The sequence below is a fragment of the Carcharhinus amblyrhynchos genome, chromosome 24 (genome assembly GCF_965287045.1).
Source record: "Carcharhinus amblyrhynchos chromosome 24, sCarAmb.v2.hapA, whole genome shotgun sequence".
In the NCBI taxonomy this organism is placed as follows: Eukaryota; Metazoa; Chordata; class Chondrichthyes; order Carcharhiniformes; family Carcharhinidae; genus Carcharhinus; species Carcharhinus amblyrhynchos.
Genome location: NC_137347.1, coordinates 46,404,143 through 46,421,187, shown reverse-complemented (window position 1 = coordinate 46,421,187; position 17,045 = coordinate 46,404,143). Strand labels below are relative to the sequence as shown.

Here is a 17,045-nt window from a genome sequence, read left to right as displayed (position 1 = left end):
TGCGCTGGTGGCTCTGGACTTGCGCAGCTCGCGCTTAAGTTGTGCTTCTGCAATATACCTCGCTTTGTAAGCTTGACAGTCTTTGTGGATGAGGCAGCGCCAGGTAGGGTGATTTTGTGCCAGCGTTTCCCAGGTGGTTGTGTCTATGTCAAGCGACTTCAGGGAGGCCTTGACTGTGTCTTTGAAACATTTCTTCTGCCCTCCATGCGAGCATCTTCCAGCAGAGAATTCCCCAAAAAGGAGCTGCTTGGGTATGCCCTTGTCTGACATACGGATGACATGACCAGCCCACCAGGTCTGCGCTCTCATCAGCAGTGTGTAGACTGATGGTAGACTTGCTCTAGAGAGAACTTCAGTGTCTGGTACTTTGTCTTGCCATCTGATGCATAATATTCAGCGAAGACAAGTCATGTGGAAATAATTGAGCTGTCTTGCATGCCTTCAATACACAGTACACATTTCACAGGCATACAGGAGGGTAGTGAGTACTGCGGTGCTGTAGACCTTCAGTTTTGTTGCTGGGCTGAATTCTTGACCCATACAATGGAGCGCAGTCTAACAAAAGCAGAACTTGCCTTTTCTATTCTGCAGCCAACTTCTGTATCAATAGTTACTGCTTGGGAGAGGGTGCTGCCAAGATAAGTGAACTGGTCCACTGCCTGTAGTTTCTGCTCTTGGATTGTGATTATGGGTTCTGTGTACGATGCATGAGGAACAGGCTGGTGCATGACTTCGGTCTTTTTAATGTTGATGGTGAGTCCAAAGTTGTCACAAGTTGTGGCAAATTTGTCCATACTGACTTGCATCTCTGGCTGTGAGCCAGTATACAAGGTGCAGTCAACAGCAAAGAGGAAATCTCTCAGAACAGTCTCTTTCACTTTGGTAATAGCTTGAAGTCTCCTCAGGTTGAAGAGCTTCCCATCCACTCTGTACTTGAGGCTAATTCCAGCAACACTGTCCTAGAAGGCATCATTCAGCATGGCAGTAAACATCATGCTGAACAGTGTGGGTGCGAGCACACAGCCCTGTTTGACCATTGGTGACTGGGAATGCCTCAGAGGATTCTCTGCCATCATGGAACTGGCGTACCATCTGAATGAATTTGGGGGTGGGCAGCTGAACTTTGACATGATCCTCCACACGCCTTGTCGGCTGACAGTGTTGAAGGCTTTCGCAAGGTCAACAAAGGTTGTGTAGAGCTCGCGATTCTGCTCCTGACACTTCTCCTGAACTTGGCACGCAGCAAAAGTCATATCAATAGTCCCGCAACCTTTGCAGAAGCCACACTGTGACTCTGGAAACAGGCCCAGCTCCAGATGAGTGACCAGACGATTTAGCAGGACTCTTGCAAGGGTTTTCCTGGGATGGAGAGCAGCAAGATTACTCGGTGGTTGTCGTATACTTGCCGATTGCCCTTCCTCTTGTAGAGGTGTATGATGGAAGCATCTTTAAGTTACTGAGTAATGGATCCTTGCTTCCAAAAGGACTAGAACAACTCAGTGAGCTTCTCGATAAGTACAGGACCAGCAGCTTTGTAGATTTCTGTGGGTCTGGCATCTACCCTTGGGGATTTGCCACTGGATAGCTGGCTGACAGCTTTCGTGACTTCGGCTACTACCGGTGGGTCATCCATGGCGCTGTTGACATCAACCTGGGGAATCCTGTCAATTGCCTCATCGTTAATAGATGACGGTCGGTTGAGGACGGACTCGAAAGTGTTCAGCCCATCTCTGCAGGATCTGAGCCCTCTCTGTAATGAGAGTTGTACCATCTGTACTCAGGAGGGGGAACTCCCGAGAGATTGAGGTCCGTAGAGAGTATTGTGGGCTTCATAGAACTGTTTCAATTTGTTTCTGTCAGCGTATCCCTGCATTTCATCTTGGCGCTCAGCCAGGCATCCTGCATTTTACGCAGTTTATTCTGGACAGTCCTGCGAACACTGGTAAAAGCATTTTTCTTGGCAGCTGAAGATGGTTCGTTCTGACAGGCCCAATGAAGACGGTGCTTTTCAACAAGTACAGCCTATATCTCCTCATCATTCTCATCAAACCAATCATGCTGCTGGTGGATGGAGGGCCCGAGCATCTTCAGTGCAGATGTATGGACATCATCCCTGAAGCATTCCCATTGTCCTCAGCGTTGCCTGCGAGGTGTAGATCAGCAAGCTTGATTTCTAAGGCTGCAGCCAGTCATAAGGACATAAGAAATAGGAGCAGGAGTAGGCCATCTAGCCTTTCGAGCCTGCCCCACCATTCAATAAGATCATGGCTGATCTGAAGTGGATCAGTTCCACTTTCCCGTTTTCTCCCCATAACCCTTAATTCCCTCATCTATCAGAAATCTATCTACCCATGACTTAAATATATTCAACGAGGTAGCCTCCACCACTTCATTGGGCAGAGAATTCCAGAGATTCACCACCCTTCTTCGTAGAACTTGTCTTTCATCTCATCCAGGTTGTTCATTGTGGGGGCATAGGCGCTGATCAGGGTGGCTTGACTTCTGTTCTGTAGCGGAAGATGTAATGTCATAAGCCAGCCGTTCACACCTTTGGGTAGATATCAAGTTTCTGAACAAGGTGACCCCTGATGGCAAATCCAACTCCAGCATCACAACGCTCATCACTGCCACGACCGCTCCAGAAAAAAGTGTATCCACCTCCAGTTTCAGTCAACTGACCTACGTTGGCAAGACGAGTTTCGCTCAGGGCTGCAATGTCAATGTTGTATTTTGCAAGCTCATTGGCAACTAAGGCTGTTCTTGTCTCTGGTCTGTCTGCTGTAGGGTTGTCCAAAAGCCTGCGCACGTTCCAAGTGCCAGTGTGAGCGGTGTCACCTTGTGTTTTATTTTGTTTGTTCGACCGGAAGGGGATCCCCGCCAGCCACAGTAAACTGGCCAGGGTGTAGTGAAGCAGGGAATGTTTAGGGCACCTTTTCTAGCCCCTTCCTCATTCTACAGAGGTGAGCAGTGCGTTCCTGAAGAGGACTGCTCGGTCGCCCAGGTAGACACCGAGTTTCACTGCTGCTTCGGTCAGCAGAAAATGACCATTAGACCTGAGTCGCCTATGTGCAGGTCCGTGACTACAGCTCCCAGTGTGTCCACACCTGCTGCTTCGTCGCTCGCCCATCGCCACAGGACTTCAAGGGTTGAACAGGACACTGATGATGATGACAGTGTTGAAACTAGTGCTTGATTTGGATTAAAGTGAGGGAGAGTTGTGCAGCATCAGCCTCACTCTCTCTTCCCAATTCCCATCTAGATCCAGTGTCAAGACAAGAGTCAAGACGGCTGGAGATGGGACTAGGCGCAATGGATGACCAGGACGTCTTCTGTGTCTTATCTTGCTTTTCGCATTCCACGGCGCTTGCAGAGACCGCCATCTTGACCGTTGGACCTTTCATTGGTCTCATGGGTGTAAAATAAACAGTATTGCAGTTGATACCGGGGATGTGCTGGATATTCTAGAGGGCTTGAAAATAGATAAGTCCCCTGGTCCGGATGGGATTTACCCTAGGATTCTCTGGGAGACAAGAGAGGTGATTGCAGAGCCTCTGGCTCTGATCTTCAGGTCATCGTTGGTCTCTGGTACAGTACCGGAAGATTGGAGGACAGCGAATGTTGTCCCGTTGTTTAAGAAGGGGAACAGAGACTTCCCCGGGAATTATAGACCGGTGAGTCTTACTTCTGTTGTGGGCAAGGTTTTAGAAAGAATTATTAGGGATAGGATTTATAGTTATTTGGAGAGTAATGAATTGATTAGAGACAGTCAGCATGGTTTTGTAGCAGGTAGGTCGTGCCTTACTAACCTTATTGAGTTCTTTGAGAAAGTGACCAAAGAGGTGGATAGGGGTAAGGCAGTTGACGTGGTATATATGGATTTTAGTAAGGCGTTTGATAAGGTTCACCATGGTAGGCTTCTGCAGAAAATGCAGATGTATGGGATTGGGGGTAATCTAGGTACTTGGATCAGGAATTGGCTAGCAGATAGGAGACAGAGGGTGGTGGTTGATGGTAAATATTCGTCATGGAGTTCGGTTACGAGTGGTGTGCCTCAGGGATCTGTTTTGGGGCCACTGCTGTTTGTAATTTTTATTAATGATCTGGATGAGGGTATAGTTGGGTGGATTAGTAAGTTTGCTGATGACACCAAAGTCGGAGGTGTGGTAGATTGTGAGGAAGGGTGTCATAGTTTGCAGGGTGACTTAGACAGGTTGCAGAACTGGGCCGCGAGGTGGCGGATGGAGTTTAATGCGGAGAAGTGTGAGGTAATTCATTTTGGTAGGAGTAACAGATGTGTTGAGTATAGGGCTAACGGGAGGACTTTGAATAGTGTGCAGGAGCAGAGGGATCTAGGTGTATGTGTACATAGATCCCTGAAAGTTGGGAATCAAGTAGATAAGGTTGTTAAGAAGGCATACGGTGTCTTGGCGTTTATTGGTAGGGAGATTGAATTTAGGAGTCGCAGCGTCGTGTTGCAGCTGTACACAACTCTGGTGCGGCCGCACTTGGAGTACTGTGTGCAGTTCTGGTCCCCACATTACAGGAAGGACGTAGAGGCTTTGGAGAGGGTGCAGAGGAGGTTTACCAGGATGTTGCCTGGTATGGAGGGGAGGTCCTATGAGGAGAGACTGAGGGATTTGGGGTTGTTTTCGCTGGAAAGAAGGAGGCTAAGAGGGGATCTTATTGAAACGTATAAGATGATTAGAGGTTTAGATAGGGTGGACAGTGATAGCCTTTTTCCTCGGATGGAGAAAGCTAGCACGAGGGGGCATGGCTTTAAATTAAGGGGGGGGTAGTTATAGGACGGATGTCAGGGGTAGGTTCTTTACCCAGAGGGTGGTGAGGGACTGGAATGCCCTGCCTGCTGCAGTTGTAAATGCGCCTAGTTTGGGGGCGTTTAAGAGATCTGTGGATAGGTTTATGGACGAAAAGGGATTGGTTTAGATTAGTGGGTCAGTGTTTTTTTTTAAAAAACTGGTCGGCGCAACATCGTGGGCCGAAGGGCCTGTTCTGCGCTGTAATGTTCTATGTTCATGCACTCAATGCGCCGGAGTCTGTCTGTCACATGCTGGGATAGACATCTCCCTGTCTCACCGAGGGTTGAGACCCGTCGGCTACCCTCACCTGGTTTAGCCGGCTTGTTGAAGCCGTTGCCCGAGGTGTGGCCGCTGTCGCATACAAACAGCTACAAGGAGCCACAGGTGAGAACTGAGTGCCAGGTGGGGACAAAGGGTGGACAAACCACCCCGAAAGGCCGTGACATGTTCCCCCACCAGAGGTACTATCCCTCGCCGACACTCCGTACGCGTTGACTTGTATTCCAACCATTATCTTGTAATTGAGTTTGTGTCTACATATGCCATGTTTGTGAATCCAACTGTTCATTCACCTGATGAAGGGGCAGTGTTCCAAAAGCTTGTGCTACCAAATAAACCTGTTGGACTTTAACCTGGTGTTATGAGACTTCTTACTGTGCCTATCCCAGTCCAACGGCAGCAACTCCACATCAAAGTTTATTTAAGAACACAGTTAACATATAATAAGAAAAATTAGTACAACTTTTACCAGTTATAAAAAAACAATCATGATATAGCATAAACTTTAACAGCTAGCAATGATGTTCCAAGTCAAACAACACCCAACAAACATACCACTCCTCCTAGACTCGCCACAAAAAAGAACATAAGAAAATAGGAGCAGGAGGAGGCCATCTAGCCCCTCGAGTCTGCCCCGCCATTCAATAAGATCATGGCTGATCTGTCGTGGCTCAGTTCCACATTCCCGCCCTCTCCCCATAACCCTTAATCCCCTTGCCTATCAAAAACCCATCAACCCGCGTCTTAAAAATATTGAGCGAGGCAGCCTCCACCACTTCAACAGGCAGAGAATTCCAGAGATTCACCACCCTTTGAGCGAAGAAGTTCCTCCTCAACTCCGTTCTAAACCGCCCCCCCTTTATCCTGAGGCTGTGCCCTCTAGTCCTACTGTCCTTTCTGAGCGGGAAGAGCCTCTCCACCTCTATCCTATCCATCCCATTCAACATCTTATACGTCTCAATGAGATCTCCCCTCATTCTTCTAAACTCTAACGAGTACAAGCCTAGTTTATTCAGCCTCTCCTCGTAGTTCAACCCCGTCAACTCTGGTATCAGCCTAGTAAACCTCCTCTGCACTCCCTCCAAAGCCAAAATATCCTTGCGTAAGTACGGCGACCAAAACTGCACACAGTACTCCAGCTGCGGCCTCACCAGTGCCCTATACAGCTGCAGCAAGACCTCCCTACTTTTATATTCAATCCCCCTCGCGATGAAGGCCAGCATCCCATTCGCCTTCCTGACTACCTGCTGCACCTGCAGGCTGGGTTTTTGCGACTCATGCACAAGGACCCCGAGGTCCCTCTGCACCGTCACATGCTGCAGTTTTTCACCACGTAAGTAATAGTCCTTCCTACCATTATTCCTACCAAAGTGGACAACCTCACATTTGCCAACATTAAATTCCATTTGCCATTTCCTGGCCCATTCGCCCAGCCTATCTAGATCCTTCTGCAGATTCTCCACACCCTCCGCACAATTTGCCGTTCCACCAATCTTGGTGTCATCAGCAAATTTCGACACCATACACTCGGTTCCCTCCTCCAGATCATCTATATAAATGCTGAATTCCTGAGGCCCCAGCACCGACCCCTGGGGCACTCCACTAGTCACCAACCGCCAATCCGAATAGCACCCATTGACCCCCACTCTCTGCCTCCTATTTTACAGCCAATCCTCTATCCATGCTAACACCCTACCCCCAACTCCATGCCCCCTGACCTTCTGCAATAACCTCTTGTGAGGCACCTTGTCAAACGCCTTCTGAAAATCAAGAAAGACCACATCCACCGGCTCTCCTCTATCCACCGCCCTAGACACATCCTCATAGAACTCCAATAAATTCGTCAGACACGACTTCCCCTTAACGAAACCGTGCTGCGTCTGCTCTACCAAACAATTCTCCTCAAGATGCCTCGCTATTTTCTCTTTGATCACGGATTCTAACATTTTTCCTACAACAGACGTTAAACTAACCGGCCTATAATTCCCCGCCTTTTGCCTGCCACCCTTCTTAAACAACGGCGTAACATTAGCCGTTTTCCAATCTTCCGGCACTTCCCCGGAATCCAGCGACGTTTGGAAAATAATCACCAAGGCATCCACTATCACCTCCGCCATTTCCTTCAGAACCCTTGGATGCATTCCATCCGGTCCTGGGGTCTTGTCCACAATCAGTCCGTCCAGTCTGTCGAGCACCGCCTCTCTAGTAACAATAATTTCATTCAGGCCCTCCACTTCTACCGTCTTTCCATCGCTAACACCCGGCAAATTATTCACGTCCTCCTCCGTGAAGACCGAAACAAAAAAGTTATTCACGGCCTCAGCCATTTCCCCATCCCCTACCACTAAGTCCCCCCTCTCATCCTCTAAGGGTCCAATGTTCACCCTAGCCAGCCTCTTCCTTTTTATGTATTTATAAAAACTCTTGCTATCCTTTTCTTTTATATTAAGCGCTAGCCCAGCTTCATAGTTTATCCTACCCTTCTTTATCAATTTCTTTGTCATTCTTTGCTGACATTTAAACCTCTCCCAATCCTCTTCTTGCCCACTACTCTTAGCTACTCTAAACGCATCCACTTTTAATTTAACACTTTCCTTCACCTCCTTCGTTATCCACGGCTGATTACCTCTCCTCCTCCGATCCTTTTGAACCATCGGAATAAATTTCTGCTGAGCACCAAGAAAGATCTCCTTAAAGATCCTCCACTGTTCCTCAGCAGACCTACCTTCCAACACACTCCCCCAATCCTCTCATCCTACCATACTCCCCTCTGTTCAAACAAAGGACACATGTCCGGGAACCCACTTTCTCCTCCTCCATCTGCATTAGAAACTCCACCGTACAATGATCACTCTTCCCAAGAGGATCCTTCACTACAAGGTCCCTAATTCTACCTACCTCATTACATAACACCAGATCCAAGATAGCTCGCTCCCTCGTCGGCTCCAACACACACTGTTCGCGGAAACTATCCCGGCAGCATTCCAAGAACTCCTCCTCAAGCCCACCACGTCCAACATGGGTCAACCAAGAATGCTCAAGTGATGCAGGATTTTGCAATTTTTTATCCCTGCCGTGAATTGGTCCTTTGACTGGTGGATTGATACGCTGAAGCATCCAAGTCCCAGAACTTTCAGCACATCTCTGGAAAGAGAGAGACAGAAACATTGCCTCCCACCACCACCTTATAGCTAACAACTAACAGACAGCAGAATTTTCAACTCCAGAAAGGGGGTAAACAAGAGGTGCTGCTTTCTGTCTGATATCCAAACAACACCTGAGAAAAATGAAGCTAAAATCTTGGACTTTTCTGTAGAAAATGCATTGCTCTCAACAAAGAACAAGGAAAATTATAGCACAAGAACAGCCCTCCGAGCATGCGCAGACCATGCTACTTGACTGAACTAAAGCCCCCTACCCTTCTGGGGACCATATCCCTCTATTCCTATCCTATTCATGTATTTGTCAAGCTACCCCTTAAAATTCACTATCATATCTGCTTCCACTACCTCCCCCGGCAACGAGTTCCAGGTACCCACCACCCTATACGTAAAAAAAGAACTTGCTTCGTACATCTCCTTTAAACCTTGCCCCTCACACCTGAAACAAAGAACAAAGAAAATTACAGCACAGGAACAGGCCCTTCGGCCCTCCAAGCCTGCACCGACCATGCTGCGCGACTGAACTAAACCCCCTACCTTCCGGGGACCGTATCCCTCTATTCCCATCCTATTCATGTACTTATCAAGACGCCCCTTAAAAGTCACTACCGTATCCGCTTCCACTACCTCCCCCGGCAATGAGTTCCAGGCACCCACTACACTCTGTGTAAAAAAAAATCTGCCTCGTACATCTCCTTCAAACTTTGCTCCTCGCACCTAACCCTAACCGTAATCCTAGTAATTGACTCATCCACCCTGGGAAAAAGCTTCTGACTATCCACTCTGTCCATGCCTCTCATAATCTTGTAGTCTTCTATCAGGTCTCGTCTCAACCTCCGTCGCTCTAGTGAGAACAAACCAAGTTTCTCCAACCTGTCTTCATAGGTTTGTGGATAGCATGCTTTTAGACATGGTCACCCCACGGCTTAAGGAAGTATAGTCAGAGAGGGAATGGGTGACCACCGGTTAAAAGAAGTGGGGCAGGCAGGTAGTTTGGAAAGCCCCAGAGTGTATCTCATACAAGAACCATTTTTCTGTATTGGGATATAATAAGAGCGGCGGTTTCTCTGGGGAGTGCAGCCAGAGCCAAGTTCACTGCATTCTGGGTGACTCAGCTGCACAAGGAAGGGGTAATAAGAGTGGAAGAGAAATAGTGGTAGGAGAGTCAGTAGTGAGAGGTGCAGACAGACATTTCTTTGGCCACAGATGTGACTCCAAGATGATGTGTTGTCTTCCTGGTGTCAGGGTCAAAGATATCACTGAATGGCTGCAGGGCATTCTGAAAGGGGAGGTTGAAAAATCAGAGGTTATGTTTCATATTGGTACCAACATAGGTAGAAAAGGGAATGAGGTCCTGCAGCTAGAATTTAGGGAGCTAAGTAGCAAATTGAAGAGCAGGATCTATCTTACGGGTATGTCCGATGAACTGAGGGTGGGCATCGATTAACACATGGGATTATGATATTTTTGCTGTTGAGATCTCTCTGTTCCTCCACATTCCTCAGAACCCTGCCATTGACCCTGTAATCTGCACTCAAGTTTGTCCTACCAAAATGAATCATCTCGCACTTATAAGTTAAAAACAAAAAGGGTGCAATCACGTTGCTGGGATTGTACTCATAGATTCACAGAATCCCTACAGTGCAGAAGGAGGCCATTCAACCCATCGAATCAGCACTGACAACAATCGCACCCAGGCCCTATCCCTGTAATCCCATGCATTTTACCCTAGCTAGTCCCCCGGATACTAAGGAGCAATTTAGCATGGTCAACCCACACATCTTTGGAGTGGAAGAAAACAGAGCACCAGAGGAAATCCATACAGAAACGGGGCAAACTTCACATAGGCAGTGACACAAGATGGGAATCAAACCCTGGTCCCTGGTGCTGTGAGGCAGCATTACTAACCACTGTGCCACCGTGCTGCCCCAGTGAAGGTAGCAGGACTGGCAGGCAAAGTGGTTAAGAAAGCACATAGAATACTTGTCTTTATTAGCCATGGAGTAGAATATAAGGTCAGGGAGGTTATAGTGGAGATGTATAAAACACTTGTTAGACCACAGCTAGAATAGTGCATGAAATTCTGGTTGCACTAGTGTTTGCATTAGAAAGGGAGCAGAGGAGATTCACCAGAATTTTGTCTGGGCTGAAGAGCTTCAACTATGAAGGGGGGATGGATAGGCTGAGGATGTTTTCCTTAGAGCAAGAAGGTTGAGGAGAAATCTCATCAAAATTATGAAGGATGTAGACAGAAAGAAAAGTTTCCCTTAGTGGAGGGGTCGATAACTAAGGGACATAGATTTAAGGTAAGGAGCAGAAGATTTAGAGAGAATTTGAGGAGAAACCTTTTCACCCAGAGGGTGGTTGGAATCTGAAACTCACTGCCTGAAAGGATGGTAGAGGCAGGAACCTTCACAACATTTAAGAAGCATTTAGATGAGCACTTGAAACACTATAGCATAGAAGATTACAGATCAAGGATAGGAAAATAGGATTAAAATAAATAAATGTTTGACAGCTGGCACAGATATGATGGGTTGGAGAGCCTTGTTCTGTGCTATAAAACTCCATGACCACAGCAGAACATTAGATAATGTTAAAGTACTTCTTTTCTCTCTATCTTTAGAATTTCCATCTGATTGACTACAATTTATTAGTCCTCACTATTATTGTGTTGGCACGTCGTCTTATAATTGCAGTTGTAAAAGAGGTAAGTTCCTGTAACGTTCTAACTGTTATGGGTCGTGGGTTTTAACTGAAAAAGGAAAGACATGGTTTGCACATGCGGATTCAAAGTAACAACCAGAGATTTATTCTAGGAGATGTCCCCTGCACTGTACCACGTACAAACCGAACATAAAACAGTAGCTTCTGCAAACACCCTAATGACATAGAATCATAGAATTCTATAGTGCAAAAGGAGCCCATCTGGCCCATCAAACTTTCACTGACAACAATCCCACCCAGGCCCTATTCATGTAACCCCATGGATTTACTTTCTAGTCCCCCCAACACTAAGGGGCAATTTAGATTGGTCAATCAACCTGACCCGCACCTCTTTGGAGTGTGAGAAGAAACTGGAGCACCCAGAGGAAACTCACACAGACGTGGGGAGAAAGTGCAAATTTCTCACAGACAGTGACCCGAGGCCAGAATTGAACCCGGGTCCCTGGCGCTGTGAGATAGCAGTGCTAACCACTGTTCCACCACGCCGCCCAACTTTATGTTCTTGATAAAGGAAAATCCTGACGTCACCAATTTTCTTTCTGTAATGCTGTAACCATGTTAGGGGTTGTGGGTTTTAACAGAAAAAGAAAAGATGTGGTTTGCACACGTGGATTGAAAGTAACAACAACAGATTTATTCCAGATATTGTCTTCACTGCATCAAATACAAACTGAAAGTAAAACAGCAGACTCTGCGAATATCCTAATGACATCATCATTAAATAATGTGATCAGCTCTTAAAGCAACCTCTTTAAATATATAACAGTTACATGCAACCTTTGCCTAATTTTCACTTTTCCAGAAGAGCTCCTTTTGGCTAGTGTAAAATCTTACCATTTTGATCTATTGAATATATTAAATAGAATTTGACGAAAGTTCTACAACTTGCAGCATAAATTACTTGTATTCAAAATGCCTTCATCAGGCGACATCGTCAAGTGGATGCAAACAATTTCCTTCAATCTCGCAATCACCGCTTGACTAATAAAATGAGGTGGATCAGTCTTCATCGCCTTTGAAGGCAACATAAAGCTATGTCCAAAGATGTGCGGGTTAGGTTGATTGGCCATGCTAAGGAATTGCCCCTTAGTATCCAGGGATGCGTAGGTTAGAGGGATTAGTGGGTATAATATGTAGGGATAAGGGGTAGGCCTGGGTGGGATTGTGTTTGGTACAGACTGGATGGGCCGAAGGGCCCCGTTCTGCACTGGAGGGTTCTATGATTCTATCATCCTTATATAATTGGATACTATCTGCTCTAAATTCGAGACTTCATTTGGCCATGAGCACAGCCAATGTAGAAATGGATATTCTAAAAATAAAGGTACAGTTTAAGATTTATAGCATATTAGCGAATTGAATAGTGAGCAACAGTTTTGAATTTTAAATTGATGATGCACATGTCAGTCTTGATCCACGGTTATGGTTTCAATAAAGTTGTCATCAGTAGGGGCAAAATCCAACTAATGTTCTACTTTTAAATTCTTGCTTCACTGCTTATTTCTGTTTTATTCCTCAGGCCTCTCATGGTGGTAAAATCTCAGTACCACAGTCTGTCATTTTTGTGACCACTCGATTCGTAGTTCTGACTGGAACAGGATGGAGTCTGTGCCGATCACTCATTTACCTTTTCAGAACATATTCTTTTTTGAATTTATTGTTCCTATGTTATCCGTAAGTCGCTGTCTTCTGAAGATTTAATGTTATTTCACAAAAAAGTAACCCATTTAGTATCATAGAACATTGATATAGCATTTGCCACGTTGGAAAGACCTCCCAGTGCAAGAACAAAATTGGAATATGAAACAGACAATAAGATTTTTAAAATAAAAATAGTTACAATGAAGTTACATGCATGAGACTAAAATAGAGGTTGAAAAGAATAATTGGACTTTCATGAGATAGGAAAACATATTTGTTACGATAAACCTACTTTTATTTTCAGCACGCTTGTATTTATATAATATCTATAATATAGATGTTTTATGACAGTGTTATCACATAATGTGGTTGAATCTTAAATACCTGCTGAAAGGCCTATCGAGCCACTCAGTTGTGTCATAGAATCTCTATAGTGCAGAAGAGGTCATTCAGCCATTCGAATCTGTACCAACCCTACAAAAGGGCACCCTACCCAGGCCCAATCTCCCACCCTTACCCTGTGACCCCATGCATTATTCATGGCCAGTCACCTAACCACATGTTTGCACTATGGGAAAAGCTGGATTACATGGAGGAAACCAATGCAGACATGGTGAGAATGTGCAAACTCCACACAGCCAGTCACCCAAGGTTAGAATCGAACCAGGCTCCTTAACACTGAGAAGCAGCAGTTCTAAGCGTTGTGCTACATGCTAGCCATGTTTGCATTAAGCTACCACAAAGTTAACAAAAAGGAATTAAACCGTATAGACCACCCAGCATCAACCGGAAACAACTGGGGTCTTGTGCCAAAATTGAGAGAGCTGACTCATAGACTAGTCAAATAACAGCCTGGCATAATGGTACTCACAGAATTATAACTTCGAAATAATGCCCTAGTCACCACCATTATCATCTTTGAGTATACCTGGCCCACCAGCAGGACAGACCCAACAGAGGTGGTGGCACAATGTTATGCAATCAGGAGGGACTTGCCCTGTGAGTTCTCAACAAAGGCTGTGGATAGCACAATAGCACAGTGGTTAGCACTGCTGCTTCACAGCTCCAGGGATCTGGGTTCGATTCCTGGATTGGGTCACTGTCTGTGTGGAGTTTGCACATTTTCCTTGTGTCTGCGTGGGTTTCCTCCGACAGTCCAAAGATGTGTGGATTATGTTGATTGGTTATGCTAAAAATTGCCTCTTAGAGTCCTGAGTTGCATAGGTTAGAGGGATAAATATGTAGGGATGTGGGGGTAGGGCCTGGGTGGAATTGTGATCGGTGCAGATTCAGTGGGCCAGATGGCCTCTTTCTGCACTGTAGGGTTTTTATGATTCTACGTCTTGAAGTCTTATGGCATCAGGTCAAACATGGCAAGGAAACCCCTTGCTGATTATCATGTACCGTATCACCTCAGCCGATGTATCAGTACACCTCCATGTTGAACACCACTTGGAAGAAACATTGAGAATGGCAAAGGAATGTACTGTGGGTGAGAAATTTCAGTGTCTAGCATTAAGACTGGCTTGGAAACGCTATCACAGAGCAAGCTGGCCAAATCCTAACGGACTGGCTCCGCAGCAGGCAGTGAGGGAACCAACAAGAGAGAGAAACAATCCTAGTGGGGACAAAGTTCCATCCTCATTTTCATGTTATGTGGCATTACCACTGTACTAAATAGGATAAATTTCAAGCAGATCTAGCATTGGACATCCATTAGGTACTGTGGGCCATCATAAACAGCAGAATTGTACCCAACCACCATCTGTAAACTCATGGACTGGCAAATATCCCACCTTATCCTTTCCACGTGGCAAGTGGATCAACCACGATTCAAACAAGAATGCAGGAGGACATGGCAGGAGCAACACCAGGCCTCCCGAAAAATGAGTTATCAACCTGGTAAAACTACAACACGACTATTTACATGACAAACAGTATCAGCAACTAACGTTCAGAACTGAGCTATTCTACAACGAATGGATCAGATCTATGCTCTGCAGTCCTGCGACATCCAGTTATGAATGGTGGTGGACAATTAAACAACTTGCTGGAAGCGAAGACTCCACAAATATAAGAACATAAGAAATAGGAGCAGGAGTAGGCCATCTAGCCCTTCGAGCCTGCCCCGCCATTCAATAAGATCATGGCTGATCTGAAGTGGATCAGTTCCACTTTCCCGCTTTCTCCCCATAACCCTTAATTCCCTTGTCTGTCAAAAACCTATCTACCTGTGACTTAAATATATTTAGCGAGGTAGCCTCCACCACTTCAACGGGCAGAGAATTCCAGAGATTCACCACCCTTTGAGTGAAGAAGTTCCTCCTCAACTCCGATCTAAACTGCTCCCCCCTTATCTTGAGGCTGTGCCCTCGAGTCCTGCTATCCTTTCTAAGCGGGAAGAATCTCTCTACCTCTACCCTGTTCATCCCTTTCATTATCTTATACGTCTCTATAAGATCCCCCCTCAGCCTTCTAAACTCCAACAAGTACAGACCCAGTCTATTTAGTCTCTCTTTATAGTCCAACCCCCTCATCTCCGGTATCAGCCTAGTGAACCTCCTCTGCACTCCCTCCAAGGCCAAAATATCCTTGCGCAAGTGCGGCGACCAAAACTGCACACAGTACTCCAGCTGCGGCCTCACCAGTACCCTGTACAGTTGCAGCAAGATCTCCCCGCTTTTATATTCTACCCCCCTCGCTATAAAGGCCAGCATTCCATTTGCCTTCTTGATCACCTGCTGCACCTGCAGACTGGGTTTTTGCAACTCATGCACAAGGACCGCCAGGTCTCTCTGCACCTTAGCATGCTGCAGCTTTTCGCCCTTTAAATAGTAATCCCTCCTACTATTATTTCTGCCAAAGTGGATAACCTCACACTTGCCAACATTGTACTCCATCTGCCAGGTCCTCACCCACTCGCTCAGCCTATCCAGATCCCTCTGCAGACTTTCCACATCCTCCACGCAATTTGCTTTACCACTCATCTTCGTGTCATCAGCAAATTTCGTCACCCTGCACTCAGCCCCCTCCTCCAGATCGTCTACATAAGTGGTAAATAGCTGAGGCCCCAGCACCGATCCCTGCAGCACTCCGCAAGTCACTAACCGCCAATCAGAATAGCACCCATTGATACCAACTCTCTGCTTCCTATTAGACAACCAATCCTCTATCCACGCTAACACCTTACCCCCAACTCCGTGCACCCTAACATTCTGTAGCAACCTTTTATGAGGCACCTTATCAAACGCCTTATGAAAATCTAGAAACACCACATCCACGGTTCCCCTCTGTCTACCGCATGAGTCATATCCTCATAGAAATCCAATAAATTCGTCAAACACGACTTCCCCTTAACGAACCCGTGCTGCGTCTGCTCTATCAAACCATTCCTTTCTAGATGCCTCGCTATTTCTTCTTTGATGACGGATTCAAGCATTTTTTCAACTACAGACGTTACCCCATACCCAGTACATCCGTCTAAAAGATGCTGAAGCATTCGCAACAATCTTTGTCCAGAAGTACCATGGGGATTATTCATTTCGGCCTCCTTCAGAGGTCTCCAGCATCACACATGTCAGTCTTCAGCCAATTCAATTCACTCCACGTAATATCAAAATATGGCTGTGCATTGGATACTGCAAAGATAATGGGCCCTGACAATATTCCTGCAATTGTACTGAAGACTTGTTCTCCAGAACTTGGTACACCCTTAGCAAAGCTCTTTCTAATACAGCTACTGGCATTTAACCAGCAATATGGAAAATTGCCCAGGTATATACTTTACACAAAAAGCAGAACAAATCTAACTCGGCCAATTACGACCCATTTCATCTACTTTCTGTCATCAGCAAAGTGATGGAAGCATTCATCAACAGTGCTATTAACAGCAGTTGCTTAACAATAACCTTCCCAATGTTGTTCAGCCAGGGTTTGTGTTTAGCCAGGGTCACTCAGCTCCAGACGTCATTACAGTCTTGGTTCAAACAGGGACAAAAGAGTGAAATCCAGAGGTTGAGAGTGACTCCCCTTGACATCAAGGCAGTATTTGACCAAATATGGCATCAAGGAGCCCTAGAAAAACTGGAATAATGGAAATTGAGGGTAAACTCTCAGCTCGTTGCAATCATGCCTAGCTCAAACAAAGATAGTTGCAGAAGGTTAGGGTGCACAGAGTAGAGGGTAAGGTGTTAGCGTGGATAGAGGATTGGTTGCCTAATAGGAAGCAGAGAGTTGGAATCAATGGGTGCTATTCTGGTTGGCAGTTGGTAACTAGTGGAGTGCCGCAGGGATCAGTGCTGGGGCCTCAACTGTTTACCATTTACTAGATGATCTGGAGGAGGCGGCTGAGTGTAGGGTGACGAAATTTGCTGATGACACGAAGATGAGTGGAAAAGCAAATTGCATGGAGGGTGTGGAA

General features: G+C 46.1%; 1 protein-coding gene across 2 annotated transcripts in view; it reads left to right on the top strand.

Moving 5' to 3' along the window:
* Positions 1–17,045, top strand: part of tmem39b (transmembrane protein 39B) — a 119,616-nt gene that overhangs the window by 47,477 nt on the left and 55,094 nt on the right. For both annotated transcript variants that reach the window (XM_080211481.1, XM_080211482.1), the window contains exons 4-5: positions 10,884–10,967; positions 12,504–12,658. In XM_080211481.1, coding sequence (XP_080067607.1) covers positions 10,884–10,967; positions 12,504–12,658 — 239 coding nt within the window. The remainder of the gene's footprint in view (positions 1–10,883; positions 10,968–12,503; positions 12,659–17,045) is intronic.